General features: G+C 46.3%; 1 protein-coding gene across 3 annotated transcripts in view; it reads left to right on the top strand.

The window, feature by feature from the left end:
- Window positions 1-363: 363 nt before the first annotated feature.
- SKAP1 (src kinase associated phosphoprotein 1) overlaps window positions 364-17,136 on the top strand; it is a 147,528-nt gene continuing 130,755 nt past the window's right edge. Inside the window, exons 1-2 of one of the 3 annotated variants that reach the window (XM_048050842.2) lie at window positions 364-522; window positions 6,810-6,915. In XM_048050842.2, coding sequence (XP_047906799.1) covers window positions 489-522; window positions 6,810-6,915 — 140 coding nt within the window. In that variant the 5' untranslated portion in view covers window positions 364-488. Of the gene's footprint in view, window positions 523-715; window positions 780-6,809; window positions 6,916-17,136 lie in introns of those variants that run through there. The other 2 variants (XM_048050843.2, XM_048050840.2) reach the window with 2 other exon arrangements.

Here is a 17,136-nt window from a genome sequence, read left to right as displayed (position 1 = left end):
ATAGCCAGCCTGTGTTAATTCATTTATATAGGAGAGGAGCAGATGTAGGACTGCGGGTTAATCTAATGCAATGCCATTTTTGTTTGGTAGAGCGCAGCTCGCATTTATTGCCTGCCACGGAGCAAGTTAAAGCGCGCAACCCTGCCGCTTCTCCGCGCGAGACGCAGAAACGCGCGCGGCTACGCTGTGGCCAGGGCCGAACGTAGCCCCCTTCCCGTGCAGGACGCAGGGGGGAAGCCTTCCTGCCGGCCGGCGCAGCACCTCCGCCCCCCTCCCGCGGGCCCGGCCCCGGCTCCCGCCGCGCCCGGGGCAGCCCCGCAGCAGGTGCGCGGCACCGCCCCGCTGAGCCGCTCGCTGAGCCGCCCGGCGGCCGCGGCCCCCCGCGGGGCGTCCCCGCCCCCGCTTCCTGCCGCGCTGGGTCCCTGCCCCGGAGGGACGCGGGCGGCGGCGGCGGGGCCGGCCCTGGGGGAGAGGCGGTGGCGGGGACCATGCTCCCGGAGGAGGTTCGGAGGCTCCTGGAAGGTAACCGCCCGCTGCTGCCCGCCCCGCCGCTGCCGGGCGGGGGGAGACGCTGCAGGACTTGTTGCGCCTCGCCGCGCCGAGCCTGAGAGGGGAGCGGGGGCAGGTGGGAGCCGCGTCTCCAGGGGCCGGCGGCTTCTGGCGCGGCCCGGCGCCCCCCCCGCGTGCCCTCGGCTGGCACCGAGCGGCCGCGCCGGCGAGCCCCGCCGGGATGGGGCCGAGGAGCGGGTCCGAAGGGCGAAAGAAACTCGGGTGCTGGGGTGAGCCCTCGGCAGGCTTTGGTCGAGCCGTGGCGGCGGTGCCGCCTGGCTGTGTGTCGCCCCGGGGGTGCGCTGAGCAAGCTGGCCGTGGGCCCTCGGGGAAGCTCCAACCCCGCTGGAAGCGGGGGCGCAGCCCGGGAAAGCAGCGCTGGCTTCAGGCCCCGCTTCTGCTTGGTAACGCGAAGGTGACCTCCCGAGGCCCCAGCACCCGGTGAGCTGTGCTGAGAGCTGACAGCACGCGGCTCTGCGTGCCCACAGGATGGTACGTGGGTGGCCTCTGAGGTTGTTTCTCCTGATTTCTTTGCAAACTCGAGCTGTTACACCCCAGCTCGCTGAAGAGGTGGGTCGGACAAGCAGAAACTGTTCTAAAAAAGTTCATCTGTAAAAGTGCGCTTCACAAACGTGAATGGATTCTGTGCCGACCTTTGCAACTCCTGGTGACCCTGCAGCGGGGTGCGGGAGGGCTTGGTGAGAGGATTGCCCCGCAGAGGTGGCTGCGTTAGCCCTTGGGACGGGCATTAGCGGCTCCCACAAGTTCTGCTCCGTTTGTGCTACCTCTGGCTTCACCTCCCTGCCCGGGCCTAGGCACCATGAGGGGTGCTGCAAACCTGTAGCTTCAAGGCTGTTCTTGTTTAGGGAGCTTGGCTTTTTCGTTTTTATTTCTTAAAGGGGAGAAGAAACAAGCTGTAAGTTGTTAGAGCTCTGAGTTCCGTTTCTACTGTTTGGGACTGAGTAACTGCTTACTGCTTCTTTGGTGTCTTGTGAGAAAGATTTACGCAAACAGGGGAAGCTGTACTCAGGGTTGGTGTTTTTACTCTGCAGTATTGCCTTACCTTTCACACTCGCCTCCGTTCACATGTTGACTTCTCCTGCCCTGTTGACTCTTGCTGACCTCCCCATAAATAAACCTGAGCAGCAGCAGCGTCAGCCCGTTGCTGAACGTGTGCGCCTTTCTGACGCATCCTGCCAGCGCGGATGCGGGTGGGCGGTGGCGAAGGAGCTGTTGGTGTGTTCCTGCTCGACGGCTCTGAGCAGTTATGTTCGAGCCTGGTCTGCCTCAGGGGTTTGTGGCCTTTCGTTTCCTGCTGCAGCGGCTCCTGACGGTGCGGAGCACTGGTCCCCTTTGCTGTGAGGCCGGGGGTGCCTTCCAGTCCTGGGACGCGTCAGTCTGAGAGTGAGCGTGCAGCCTCTGAGCCCATCAAAGCTCACTTCCAAATGCTTTGTGTCTTCCCCCAGATGTAGGTATAAATTTTCTCCTCTGTTTTTTAATCATGGGGCCTTCAGTGAAGTTCACCCTTTCACATTTTTGATGTGCAGCACTTTATTGTTCAGTGCTGACACTTCTGTAAACAACTCATTTCTGCACCTGCCACCTTCCTTTAACTTAGATTATTTTCTTGTTAGCTGACTGTTTTTAATTGAAGGCTTCAGATCTTCTAAAGCACAGCCTTTGTTTGCTGACAAGTATAGCAGGCTATGAATGGAGATTAATTGCATGTCACATATCTCTGTATCAAACTTGCTGTGTCTTAACGATCTATATATACAGTCTTGAGGCCTTCCAGTGGCTAAGGAGGTTTCTTGCTATGCAAGCTGGGGCTGAAGGAGCTTAAGCTGTTAGCGTTTGCAAACTGCGTTACAGTAAGAGTTCTTAAATTTAAAGTAAAAGGTAAAACTTGAAGAGTAAATGTGTACTATTGTACAGGCAATAATATTTGCTTCCTTATATTAACCTTTGGTCCGTATAGTGCAGGACTGTATGCATGATGCCCAAAAAACAGGTAGTCATGGCTAGCTAGTAATTCTTACGCTGTTATCACTGGAGACATCTCTGAGGTTGCAGTGGTTGAAAGACAAACTCTATGGCTATTTCATGGCTATGTTGCAATCCTGCAACACTTACGAATGCTTATTGCCTTATGTTTATGAATAGATGTGGTTGTAACAACTATTACTTTGTTCCACATCAAACATAAGCGATCCAAGTTCTCATTAACACTACGTTGCCTCCTAATTGCATGGGGTTTCAGTTTTGGCTCAGTCAGCTCCCTTTTAAAACTACTTTTGTTAAAGATATTCCATGTTTGTTTGGCACAGATTTCTTCTGAAGGCTAAAACAATGGTTCTTAAAAATGTGATACATCTCTGACAAATCCAGGACTTCTGTTTTTTTTGTAGAGGCAAAGGCAATCTGGCAGTCTGATTATTTTCTCCCTTCACCTGCCCTGACTGATCCTCTTCATCTCAGGTAGTAGGTCTGGAAAGCCATTTTCTTGCTGGAGTTTGGGCAGCAGGAAGGATGGAACAGATGCTGTACTGTGAGACCGTGACTGCACCTGCAAAGCATAACAAAGCTGGTAGCTGCTGATAGCAAGGCGAGAAGCCTCAGTGCTGTTTCAAAAATAAACAATAAAATGTTCTGCTTTACGAAGGCTAAAAAGCTACAGTCGGTATTGATGTAGCATCACGAATGGCCCCAGAACTTAAATATCAGGGAATTTGGCATTGAGACTTGGACGCTGCAAATTTGGGAAGCTGTTCTCAGTTCCTGCATTGGAGAGGGACCCTATCAGGGAGTGTAGGGATAGGACAAGGGGGTAACAGCTCTCTACAAAAAGAGGGTAGGTTTGTATTAGGTATTAGGAAGAGATTCTTCACTCTGAGGGGGGTAAAGCACAGGAACAGGCTGCCCAGAGAAGCTGTGGGTGCCACGTGCTTGGAAGTGCTCAAGGCCAGGCTGGATGTGGCTTTGGGCAATCTGCTCTGGTGGGAGGTGTCCCTGCCCATGGCAGGGGGTTGCAACTGGATGAGCTTTAAGGTCCCTCCCAGCCCAGCCACTCTCTGACTCTGTGATCCCCTCTTGCATGGGGGAGAATGTCCTGTTAGTCCATTGCAGGATGGTGTACGAATGTTGCTTCGGTTCTTAAGGTTTTCTGACTTGATCCCATAAAAGTAGGAATGTTCGTCTGAGAACGTTCATGATTAAACCATCCGTTCTTTAATTTGCTGAAAAGTTTAAAGAAAAAAAAAAAGTGTGATAGCTCACAGCTTTTATTTGGACAAGGGGGATGATTCAACTACTGTTCTAAACCCCTGGCTGTCTCGGGTAGCATCCTGGAAATATTAATGCAATTTTGTGGATGCTTAAGGTATCTGCGCTCTGTGTTGATAGGTGCCATAAACTCTTTTAAACTGTTTTTTTTCACAGCCACCTGGGGTGGTAAACTGCAGCAGGAATTGTGTGAAGCAGCAAGTAAGCGTTGGAGCAGACTGGTTAGCTCAGGATTAACTTGCGTAGCTACAGTGTTGTGGGTCTGGGGACCTGTTCCTCTGTATTTAGGTTTTCTGTTGTTGGCCTTCTGATGGCAAATGAGTAGAAAAGAGCAAAAAAAATGATGTTTGTGTGTGCACGGAGAGAATACACATGGCGTCTAAATACCTTTCAGATCTCCTTGTTGAGTGCTGATTAACTCCTAGAATTTAGTGCTGCCATTAAAAGGTTATTTACTGCCTGGACTTCAGTGGTTGTGACATAATTCTTACAATATTGTGCATTGCCTGCAGGATTAAAGTGGCTATCTGCAATTGCCTCTAGAAACCCTCCTGAAACACTTGATGAAATTTCAACTGTTTCTTTTCACCTCACCTTTTTAGTTGCAGGAAACGAAAAGGAGAGTCCTGTAAACTTTCAGAGTGGATCACAGAGAGCAATCTATAAACATCAAGAATATAATGTTACTGACAAGCAGTAAAACTAACATTAGGGTGATTTACTCTAGAGCTGCTTACATATTGCTCTTCCTGATCCACTTTGAGAGTTTATGGTTAGGCTTTCTTTTTCATTTCCTGGTGCTATAAACATAGTGGCTGGCTCTGAAAGGGGCTCTGCCTGGCTCGCAGGAGTGACCGTAGTTCTACTATAACTTATCCAGCAGCCGATCTGTGCTGACATCGCAGTAAGTAAATGCCATATTAGAGCTAATCACATACTCACGGAGCTAATCTGTGTTTAAAAAGGACAGAGATGCAACTGATATTTGCCCAGATTTTGGGGGCAGTTTGTGTTTCTTGTTTTTTTTCCTCATTGACTATGAAAATGCTGTGCAGTTTTAAAGCAGATTTGTATATAATAAATTGTTCCCTTAGCCTCCATCTGTTCTTATAGTAAGCTTCTCAGAGAAAGATGTATCTATCCTTTGTGCTTAGATGGATGTGCTTGGTTATTTTCTGTGCAGTGTGTAAGTGGTGCAAGTCCAGCAGTGTTAGGCTTGTCATAAGTTGCTACTATATCTTGGGTGTATAATTAAAACTGCATGGAGATGTACTGAAAATTAAATTTAGCCTAAGGATTACAGGATTGGCCTGGGATTTAAAGAGCTTCACTCAGCTGCTCTAGCAAAGCTTTTGTGTGATCCCAGGCGGGCCACCCAGGGCTAAATTACTAGCGGGGAACTTGATATTAATAGGCATTTTGGGAGCTCCAGGAGTCCAGACACGTCAGGTCAACACTGCTGCTGGATGTAGGTGTGGGTTTGAGAGCAGTGCTGTGAATTGGTGTTCCTGCCCATCAGCAGAGCTGTGACAACTGTGCATGCCCTTGTCAGAGGTGTTGTGCTAGGACACTTTGATATCCTCAGTGCTGCCTGTGGGCTTTAGCCTCTGTTTCTTGGCTGCGAAGTGCTGGCTGTAGTGTGGGGCCGTAGATGGTGAGGCACTGCTGGCTCAGACCTAGTTCTTGTGGGTCAAGAGCACTCGTGGCGGGAGGAAAGGCAGGGAGACAGCAGAAGGAGTTGGTGGGGACTTGGAGGAGTCTGAATTTGGCTGAAATGTGCTTATTAGCGATCGCTCCCTTAGAAACTGGTGCTTTCAGCTGAACAAACCCAGAAACAAGAACAGGAGTGTTGTGGAAACAAGCATTACTTGGATTCACTCCTCCTTCCTCAGGCTGCTGTGTTCAGAGCTCGGTCTCTCTGGTCTTGCCTGTCCATCACTGAGGACCAGGTGGGAAGAGGCCCCTGTTCCTGGGGATGTGCCCGTGCATTGGCCTTGTTCCCTTCCATGACTGGGCACGGAGCAAGCTCTGTACTTGCTCAAGCTCTTCACTTTAAAGAGCTGTTTTTTCTTCCCTCAAGCTCTAAGCTTTTCTTATGTTTGTTATAGGTGACAAAAATAAGGGCTCATGACTTTAACAGAAAAAGATATTTATTTCTATTGTGGCATTTTTGATCTTGAGTGTGCTTGCAGGTGGAGGAGCTGTTTAAGGAGCTGTGAAGATTCCTGGGGTGTACTAAACAGTGCTGGCTGCTGTACTAGCAGCTGAAGCATAAGGAGCTGAAAGTCTTGCAAGCAGGATATTAAACTGACATTAGTATCTCAGTATGGAGTGTGAATTAAAGGTTGGAGAGGCCTGTGGATGTACAACACCATAGTTTTGAAGCCAGTCTTTGCTAGGGAAAGTTTTCAGTAAAGCTGCTGAAGTACAAGGAGGATACTCTCCTCTACAGAGCAGCTGTGATTGGAACTGTCCTATTTTCTAAGACTTTTTTGAGGTTTCTGTAAAGAATGCAAATATTCATGCGAATAGAAGGTACTTCATCTCTTCCAGTTCAGGTTAAATTTCTACATATACTTTCCAAGTGAGTGAATACCGTATTTACTTCTGTCCAACTGTCTGCTGAGTAAGCACATACTTTGTTTTGGCGATAACCTTGCAGACGTGATTCAAGTCTATGTAGGCTAGTGTAACCTACCTGTTGTTCGGTGCTTGTCTCTTATCAAGAGTGTCCTTGTGAAACCCAACCACAGGTTGGGATTTCCTTTAAGTGTTGGTGGATACCTTACACTGATATTAGAAGTGCTTTGGATCCTTTGAATGACATTACTTAATGCCAAAAGTCTTCCACAGCAGCATATTTTAGGGTTTGTTGTAGCAGAGTGGTATGTGGAAGGCATTGGGTATCCAGATCCTTGTTTCTTGGCCAAGAACAGGTATCTGCCTGTGGTTTTAACTTGTAGCTTTCTCTCTACCAGATGCTGAATGTTACCTGGTGGATGGACTGCAGAATGAAAATTTGAGCCCTAAAGCAAGGGAGCAGAGGGATGCAATTCTCTTCAGCTTTCAGCAAGTCAAAGCCAGGTATGTATTGTCTGCATAACTTGCCAATGAAAGTGCTTCAGAGTAGTGCCAAACCTTGAGGTACCACATGCTGCATTCAAATAATTGGATAATTGACCCATGCTTTGAAAGTTAATGGGCATTCAGGGCTTGGTATAATGTGAGTGCACTGCATACTGGTTTGTGCACCCTCCTATTTAACGCTAGCCAGTTATATTTGGCTGTCTGCAGAGTTGTCATTGCTTGTCCTTGGAATCTTTGTGTTTCAAAGTAAAGATTGTGCTTTGGGCTGTGTCTGTAGAGCTCTTTGCATACTGATCTCTGATCCTGTCCTGTTCTTCCTTCTCCATTGTGCTAGAGAGGATTTTGTGGAAGAAAATTCAACACTTGATACTTAGGCACATGGATAAATCAATACAATGAGCAAAGGCTCATGCTGCTGAAACTATCTATTTCACAAGTGGCTCCTGAACTTAAACAGGCATTACCTGTACTTTGATACAGTAAAAAGGAAGAACGACTGCTTTCCAAGTTAAAACTTGGGTCTGAACTGGGTTCCAAAATCTCCTGTCCTCAGGACTGTTCAAACCTTCAATGAGAGTATGAGCTGCATCATTTGGATTTAAGTGAAGCACACAAAGGTGGTGCTGTCATGCTCAGGGAAAATCAAGAAACATAAAACAGGAAAACATGTTGCTGGAGGCTTAAATAAAACTTTCAGCCTCAGCTGCATTATATTTTTGGCTAGAAATGTGATATAGAGCTTGCTGTTAATGCTCTAGTTAAAAGATATGAGTTGTGTCATTTGAAGTTAAGATCTGACAATAAAACTCAGGGTGGCTGACTGATATAAGCATCCAGTTTAAATAAAACTGCTGTCAAATCCCTGAGATGCAGAGAATTTTATCCTTTGGAAGGGCACAGCCAGATTCTATTCCCTGCAGTCCCACTGAAGAACTTTGCAAGATGCCCTGCTGTATCTTAATCGATCTTTCCTGCTGGCTAATTAAGCATCAGTTTTACTCAGCAACTCGGGACTGTGTAATTATCAGCCTGGGTTGCCCTGAATAATTGAAACAAACTGAATGCAGAAGATGAAAGCCTTTGGAAAATGGGGCTGCAGCATATCTAATGGAGGAAAGGTGTGTCTAGCAGTGTATTGGAATACTGGAGAAGAAAATGCTTGTTTGCATGGTTACAGCAGGCAGGTGTGGCTTCTCTGAAAAATTCCCCCTTGTTGCCAGGTATTGACTTGGGATGGAAACAGTTAAGTAAACAGAACTATGAACCTGAAGTATTCACGTTGACAAGCTTTTTTTCAGCAGTCCTGAGAGCACAAAACTTTAAAAGTGAGCTATTATCTTTTGTATAATGCAACTCTAGGTCTGTTTTGAATGAATTTTAAAAAACAGCATCACAGAATCTGATAAATGTACCAAGTACTTGGCAAACTTACCAAATTGCTGTTGCTTTCAGAAGTAGGCGGTCTGTCTTTGTGTGCTGATAGAGCTGTGAGTGGCACTTGAGCAGTGGGGTAAGGTGCTGCTGTGACCATCTTCTCGGGGGCCTTTGGCTCCTTAGAGATTCTGTGCAGTTCTGGTGACAGGCTCAAGCAGCAGCAGCCTTTAGAGTCCTGGGGCAAATGTTGCGTTCTGTGTCACAGAACCAGCCTAGACTCTTACATTTTTCTCAGCAGAATAATACAATTTGGGATAAAAACAGTGTCATCTCAAATGAGCAGGATATACAGTGAAGCAGCCTTTGCATCAGGATGGGAGGTGATGCACAAATTCTTCCTGGATGTTCAGGTTAAGATATGGGCTTCAACCCTGTTGCTTGTTGAAAGAAGACGTTGCAGATACTTCTGGAGGGGAAAGTGAGACCCCTGAGCGAAGGGTACAGGGCGCTGCTGATCTCCTATTTGTGTTTTATTGCTTGGTGGCATTTGGAAATGGTGAGAAGAACGGTGTACAAATGTCCTTCTTCTGACCGGAGCCATTAATGCAATGATTTGTGGTGGGAGATTACTGTAACGATTACTGTATCTTTTATTTGAAAGGATCTAGGCAGGTCTTGCTCCTGGGGGTGAGGTGCAGGTTTGTCTCTTCAGGGAGCTTCCTGTGGCTTTTGTGGCGGGTATTCAGGAAATCTTCGGCAGTCGCGTTCAGGAAGCGCCTGCCTCCCCGGAGCAGCCCTGCTTTCTGCCTCTTCGCCTCTGCACGGTGGAACACAACACAGCGTGTAGGGTTTCATTATTTGGGTTCATAATGGACATAAGTAAACTGCTAAACTACTGGAGAGAGACACGTGTCTCTGAAAGGGAAGAGCTTAATCTAGTACGATTATCCTGAGCCAGTCTCAGTAACTGTTCCTGTAACTTGGCCTTCAGGTCTTTATATCGCAGCTCTCCCAGCGGCCTCGTAACAGCCCCCCTCCAGGAGGGTCGCTGATGACTCTAATGTGAACAAGTGTTTGGGCTTTATGTCTCCACGTGCTACCTGTGAGGATATATTGTTCCCATTTTACCACAAGAAGTGCAGGAGGTAGGGAGCGGATTTGTGTTTGCAGGTTATAATTTTTTCCTGGGCAGCCTATGGTATTTTTGCTGAAGGAGCCATGTCAGAGGCGTTGCAGGCAGCAGCTGTGGGAAGGCTGTCACCATACAGCTGAGTTATGAGTCCCCGCACCATTTTACTTTCAGAAATCATTTGGTTATTTAAAACCAAATGTTCTCTTCAAATGGCTCTGGTCTGTAGAAACAGTTTCTATCTCCCCTCCCCCTTGCTAACTCGGATCCTGTTTCACTTTCTGATCTCATGGGTAAATCCAGGCCTAGAGATTTTTTTCCTAATCTTTTTGGTGGTGTCAATAACCTCTTCTTTTGTTGCTTTCCCCAATTGCTTTGTGTGGCATCCAGAAAAGCAGGCCACAGAGCACAACTGGAGGCTTGGTCCCCAGGAAGGAACAGAGCACAGGATGGTGGCTGCAGCACGGTGGCGTGGACGCAGTTGCTTACCTTGACCATAGGCTGAGGACGTTGCTCCAGTCCCGCGTGGAAAAGCAAAGTGTCTGTAATGGGTCGAATTTGGTAAAATAGCAGCTTTGCACTGGGGGAGGGCAGGGGAAGGATGTGCTGCTGGGGCAGAGTTTTTCTTGTCTTCCAGAAGCCCCAGAGGTTGTTAGTTGCTTCTGTTTTAGGTTGGTTGGTGCTGAGGGTTTGTTTCAAGCTGTTCCTTGAGAGCATTGCCGTTTCTTGTGTCTTAACAAAGCCAGCTGCAGAGCTAGCAGCAGATGTCTGACACCTGGGACGAATCAGATACATGACTCCACTCAGGAACACAAGCCCATTCTTGTCCTTTGGCAAGAGCAGTAACAAAAAAAAAAGTTGTCTTGCTGTTAAATGACTTCACCTCACTGTTTAGACACTTCTAGAGCAGTTACAATGGCAGAGGGTGAGATGGGGAGAATGGGATTTATTTAAAAATATGGAGATAAATAGTTCCTCTATCTCCTTAGAGTCAGCCAGTTATTAGAACTCCCTGTCAGAAGGCAAGCTTGCACTGATGGATACAAATTATTAGTATTTTTTTCCTGATGCAAAATGTAATAGTGCTAAAAGGAGAGCTAAGGCAGACCTGTTGTATATCAAAGCAGAAGTGAAGAGAAAGATTCAATGTTGAGTTTCTTACATACACTCACTAGCAAATCCAAAATAGGCACTGAAACTCTACCTTCGCTTTGCCCCACTCTGACTAAAACAACAGCGTGACCCTGAGGCTCAATCCTGCTGCTAGTAACTAACACAGGACCATTTTCTCTCATTCTTTCCACCAGCAGGAGCTCCCATGAAGATAAGGCTCTTCACCTCTGGGTAACAAGCCCAAAACCTCATTTTGCTGCCTCACTGTCTAATCCTTCTTAGTTTATGGCAGTATTCCCAGTACAGCTACTGTGCTGTCAGGGAGAAGTCAGCACCTGGCCTTCTAACCAGGCAACGAAGAGCTCCCAGCCATCTCCTGGCCTGCTGGAGGCAGCCAGCCAAAGCCAGGGGCTTTCCCCGACCGCCACGGCCGCCGTGCTGCTGTTGGGGTGCCCTGCCACAATCACAGGGGTGCTGTGGCTGGCATTACGTTTGGCTTCCCAGCCTGCGCAGCAGTGTGCTCCCTGCCTGGCTGAGGGATTCAGGTGTCTGAGATAAGCCTGGGGTGGGTCTTAAATGTCTGATCGTGCAGTGAAGCCCCACAGCTGTCCTGCTCTTTCAGTGGGAGGTTGGTCTCTGACACAGTGAGCCTTGTTTTGTAAAAAATGAAGTTCAGAAAAATGAACAGTCTCTGAACTTAGATTGCTTACCCTAGGTGCAGAGATGTCTTTCTTTGCAGAATACTGAGGGGATCCAAGATGCTCCCGGTACCTACATGTGTTTTTCCATGCTCTGATTCATCTGAGCTGCAGGAGTACTTGTCTTCAGGGAGCAGACTCACTGGGATGGGGTAGCACCATCACCTCGTTTCTGGTATATGCTTTGCCACACCTGGCCCTTTGAAGCTTTGAGTTACACAGGTGCAGTGTTACTGTCAGGAAGAAATCCCTCTCTTGCTGCTGTAGCTGGAAGAGGATGGCTTGGCCACAAATGTAAGGATAAACACAGTGTGATCCCCTCTGGTGTGAGGGCCCTTGGAGTTGTACTGCAAATCTCGGCAGGCTGTCGCAGCGTGTGGTTTGTGCACAGTCACAATAAGCTGCTGGTTTTGTTGGTTTACAAGCGTAGCTGAACTGTGGCTATTTCAGCACCAGGGGAACATCGCCCAAATTCTTGGGTTGAGCTTGGTTCTTCCTGTGACGAGGTAATACCGTAAGACTGTAAAGGGTTCATGAATGGAAGTACATTGAAAACTTTGTATAAGCCAGACTGTTTAGCCTATTTTAATAAACTTTTAAGTGTATTAACTTCCATCTATTACATCAGCTTCAACCTTATTTTAAAGTTTTGAGATTGAAATTAAAGAAAATGCAATTTCAGGGTAATTTTGCTTCATTAGTGTAAATGTACTGTCTGTAACTCCCACCAATATTCAACTCATTATGCTGAGTAATGTGCAATACCAAGATAAAAAAGAATTTAAGAATGTGACCTTATGGGCAGATAATTGAGCTCAGCACATTAACACCAGGGCTGGTCTATAGCCCCACCGCATTGTCCTTAATTAGGCAAAGTGCTGTTCTCCTCCGTGTTCTTCAGAGAGCTGAGATTTATTTGTTCAGCAAGGAAACAATCGTGCTGAGCAGGATTTCATTCTCACGTCGGCCATTAAATAAAAAAAAAAAGTCCCCCTCACTTCAGAAATACTTAGAAATTTTTGGATTTTCAATTTCTGTCCCACGAATGAGCTGCCCAGGATGCTTCTTCCTTCGTGCAGGGGAAGCACTGGTGTGGCCTGGGGATGTGTAAGTGTGCGCCCGGCGCCGCGCCAGCTGGTGTTAATGGAGATCTAAAGACTGCCACCACCCTGCACCAGTACAGCTGTGCCTGGGTGTGTGTGAGCACAGGCATTCCTTTAGTTCGCAACAGTCAAATTTAATACTGACTGCGGTGACTACTTCTTTTTAAAGTCTGGTAAAGTTTCCGTTAGGATGTTCCCAATTTATTCTGTAATCTCAGTAGGGGATTTTTTCCTTCCATTGTGGGGGAGAAAGAGATGAGGAAGGAATTCTCCTGTGTTAAGATCAGGCATGGCAGGGGAACAAAGTCAGTTCAGCTGTTATCACATTCTACCTGCTTTTATACCTGGGGTGAATGTGGCTATTCGCCCTGCCAATAATGCAGTTTGGTGCCTTCTGGGTTAGGCTCCTTTCAGTAATTTGCATCATTTTCCATTCCGGTTGATAAAATTACCCCTGTTTCACCATCCATTTCCTTGTGAATGCATTGTTAATCTGAAACCTGAGGACTGTAAATGATTGAAATTGTGTAACCAGAGTCTTTGCATAGCTGCTGCTGCTGCTTCTGTAGCATTTAACTGAGAAATGCATTTGAAGTGGTTTGTAACACACTTTGCTAATGGTGAGCTCCCCAATCCCATTTTCATCTTTTCCTGCTTGAAATCTTGTACAGCATTGATTTTAAAAACAAAATTTTGCAAACATTAAAAAGCAACAAATACTGTGCACCAAACAAATTAGACTGTCTTGAAATACCTAATTTAACAGCTGTGGTGATATTAGTGTTCTTAATTGGACAAGAAGATGCAGGAAATTTGATTGAAACTTGATTTTATTGTATGGTTCCTGACAAAATTGAGTCTGAGAGGAAAGTGGGGTTTAGGCTCTACAACTTTAAAGCTGCAAAGAGACAATTATAACCATCAAGCTTGACCCCTGGCATAATACAGACCATAAGATTTCAAACAGCAATTTTGCTTCTAGCCCCAAATTGTTCTGGTTCGAGTCCTTCAGCTCTGGGATTTGCCGCAAGCAGTGCATGTTGGTCAGTGAACTCGAGTGGTGGATGGGAGGAACGGGTGTGTCGATCATATGTTTTACTGGCTTTCTGTGCCATTGATGGAATTTGTGACCCCCACCATGCAGCAAGGGATTGGAGTCCCAGGGCGACTTTACTCAAGTTTTCTGTAAAGGCTGGGGATGAAGGCAGGAGAACAAGTTATCTCTGTGCCTCAAAGACAAGCCGAGTCCTGTGCTCATACCAAAGAGCAAAGTTAGACTTAGTGTGGCAGTAATACTGACTGGGGAAATTTGGTCCTGGCATATTTCACAGGTTAATATATCCCTCCTTTTGGAAGGAGGGATTTTTTTCTGGGTTTTCCTGGTTTAAACACTGCCACAGAGGTGAAAGGAGCGTTGAAGTAACTTGCCTGTAGTTTTGCTCCTCGAGGGAACAGTCCCTGTTTGGTCAGGCCTGGCAGCATCACTATCCACAGTTGATTACTTTCGAGTAAAAGAGCTATGAAAAGCAAATTCTCATCTCTTGAAGATGACTCTAATACTCAGAAGGATTTGGATAGCTTAGCTTCAAACCTAACAAGTGCCTAATTGGAAGCAACCCCAAAAGCATCAATTTTACTTCTCCAGCAACAAACCAGTGCAAGGTTAAGGCCTGTGGTCAAGGTCCTGAGGTGTCCTGGAAATGTTCCACTCCTGAAGACCAAGTCGTGGCTCTGTGGGAGGTAGCAGAAGGCTCTGGTCCTTCTAGACAAGGCAGTGAGAAATAAATGTTAGTTGGGGCTGAAGGGGCAGCAGGTTCCTGTTGGGAACAAGGCAATCTGGCAGACTTGACTGCTCTGTGACTCAGTTTCCCTCAGTAACATGACAGCATTTTTTCATGACAATTCACCCTTTGAGGTCTGTTTACACAGTTGAGTTGTGATTTTGATTGGGCCCAGTTGGAGTCATAGCTACTAGAGGCTGATAAATTGAACTGAGATGTGCATGGTTTTCAGGAGCAAAGAACATAAACACTTCCAGACAAGTGAGACTCCCTCGTGTTTGCTTGTTGACTGTGTAACCTCAAAGGCTAGATGATCATGAGAAACTTTGTGTTTTAAGTGGAACAAATCTGCGGCTTTCTGTCTGGCCCAAAATATGTACCGATGAGGTGAGAGAGGTGGGTGGTTCATTGCAAACGATGTGAGGGGAATACTTATAGGATGTCTTTTGTTAAAGTATTGGCAGTGCAACACTCATTCTTTGGCTTTGTAACAGAAATCTGATATTTTGGGGCTAGTTCTTTTGCTCTACATCTCACATTAAAATTCTCCATACGTTCCTCTGTGGCTTTGTTTTGCTGAAGCTAGTTAATCACTTGTCACGAGTCTTCCCATCTCTCTCCACTTCTTCAAGGACTAACATAGACTGGACCTTCATATTTGGCTGAAAGCTCTTTCCTACGCTTGCCTTAAGTGCCACTCTTAGGGGATTCCACCTCCAGCTGGTGGACAGAAGCTTTATTAAAACAGTGCTTAGAAGGAGCAATATATTTGGACATCTCTTAACTGCTAATTCCCAAACTTTCTGGGTTGAAAGAAAATGAATGAGAAGCTTTTACTCTTGGTGTTTGAGATCTAAGAATTGTTGATCACGGATGAAAATTTCAAACCTCATCCCAAGGCAAACAACCTCCAAAACACATTCATCTGAGCAAGGCTTAGATGTCTGGTTTCCAACTTGTCTGTCTGGATCAAGGGAGAATTTGTATGGAGCAATTACAATTTTTACACACTCAGTCCAATAATTTCTCACAGGAAATAACTTTTGGGGTGATCCCCCGCAGAGGTAAAGAACTGCACGCTGTCACTGCCTGTTACGCCCAGGTAAAGATGCAACGTGCTTGTCGGTTAGAGATGTCTTAACTGGGAACAAAAATCAGATTTGGGCTCAAACTCCATACAACTAATGTGTTTTGGAGGGTGGCCCAAGATGAGTAACCTCGTTCTACCAGCTGAGTTCCTCCTCTCCTGCTGCACAGAAACACGCTTTATTCTGGGTCTATAAGCATGCACATGACTTGTGGCTGTAGATGTATTTAAACTAACCCTGTTCGCTGCCTAGGTTGTAATAACAAAATAGGCATTTTGCCTAAATAATTGCATTTCCTGAGTAGTGTAGGAACAAAAAAAATAGTCTCCCTTAGAACTGTGGAAATATAACTTGCTGAATAAGTAAAGCTGATGTTACCTGTGGAAAGGGAGTGGGAGGAACACATGCTGAAAGTCACCCTTTCTCCCGTGCCATCGTAGGCATATAAAAGAAAGAAATCCTATCATTTCAGTGAACTGACAATACTGTGCTATCATATCTGGGTGCCTTTTGAGCTCTCAAGATAAGTAATTTATCCAAATTCTTCATGCAGTCAGTGGCAGATAAAGGAATTAGGTCATTACTCTTTCATCTTCTGTAAGAACAAGACCATCTTCTCCCACTCCCGATTAAAATTTAAACTAACTTTACATTCTGTGCCTAAGCCTTTTCAGAGTGAAAATGATCAAAGCGTGAGATTAAAAACACATCCTGATCTGATGAGATTAGAATTTTGACTGTTTCCTTATGCCTTAAAAAAAAAAAAAAAAAAAAAAGGCAAGACATCTTTTTGGTATCAACCCCCCGCCCCCCAAATTGGATCAGAGTGAAGCTAACGTGGGCTTGCTGGTCCAATAGGAAATGGAACTCAATTTTACATTTTTTTAAACCATTTTACTGTATTAAAAATGACAGAGGTTAGAAACAAAGCTCTTATACTTTTATTGAACTGGAATTAGAAGTGACAGAAAATCATTTTGGTCCTAGTGCAGTAAATGTTATCACTAAAACATGTTCAGGGGAGATTAGGACAGTCTCTCAAGCACAAGAGACAAAAGTTCACCAAACAAGACGTGATTTCTCTGTCCTTGTCTCACAGCCGTTGGCTGGCCAGGGGACGAAAGTACTGCGGCTCTCGGTGGGCGCCGGACCCGGGGGCAGGCGGTGGAGGCCCCCACCGTGGGCTGAGCCCGGGGAGAGAGGCTGCTCCTCGCCTGGGAGCGTGCTGAGCGCGGGGCTTGGGCGCACGGCCGGGGCTTGAGGGCTTCGAGCGTTGCAGTAACGGCCCGTGCTGGTTGGAAGCAAAAGGACGGAGCTGCTCTGACTGCTCCCCTGACCTGGGGCAGGCAGTGTGGCTTTGGGGAGTGAGAGAGAGAAGGTATAGCTGCCGCAGGATGGCTAGGAAAGCCTGTACTAAAAGTGGGGGAGCACTGCCGAGAGTGCCCCGGGGCCAAGAGGTATTTACGGCCCTTTCTAGCTGCAAGGCACACTGGTGTGGCTCTTTCCAATAGATTGCAGCTGTTACTTATCACTGTGGGAGTCCGTTCTCCCAGAAAAGTTTCTTCTGTCTGTGCGTATTTTTTTTGTCCAAAGAAAACAAGTCAGATATTATGCCCTTAATCAGAATTCTGTTGTTGTTTTCTAATTAATCTGTGTCAGTAGCTTGAATGTTTGTATTAAATCATTTTCTTCATGAAAGCTTTTAATGAGGAAACAAATTGATTGGATTTTTATGTACTGGATTCTTGCCACTAATGCCTATAGACCAACCCTTTGTTACACATTTTGCCTGTGAATGGGTCCTGTGGCTCATCCTCAGTCCTTGAGCTGTTTCCAAAATGTGCCAGTGCTGTTCCCATATTAAAATGGCTCGTGTTAGCCAAAGGTGTGCTCAAAGTGAGAGAGAAAGAAATAATGGAGGATTTCTTCTTG

Source organism: Anser cygnoides, chromosome 22, assembly GCF_040182565.1.
Source record: "Anser cygnoides isolate HZ-2024a breed goose chromosome 22, Taihu_goose_T2T_genome, whole genome shotgun sequence".
Lineage (NCBI taxonomy): Eukaryota > Metazoa > Chordata > Aves > Anseriformes > Anatidae > Anser > Anser cygnoides.
Note: the sequence above shows the minus strand (reverse complement) of the source record. Positions and strands in the feature narration are given on the sequence as shown.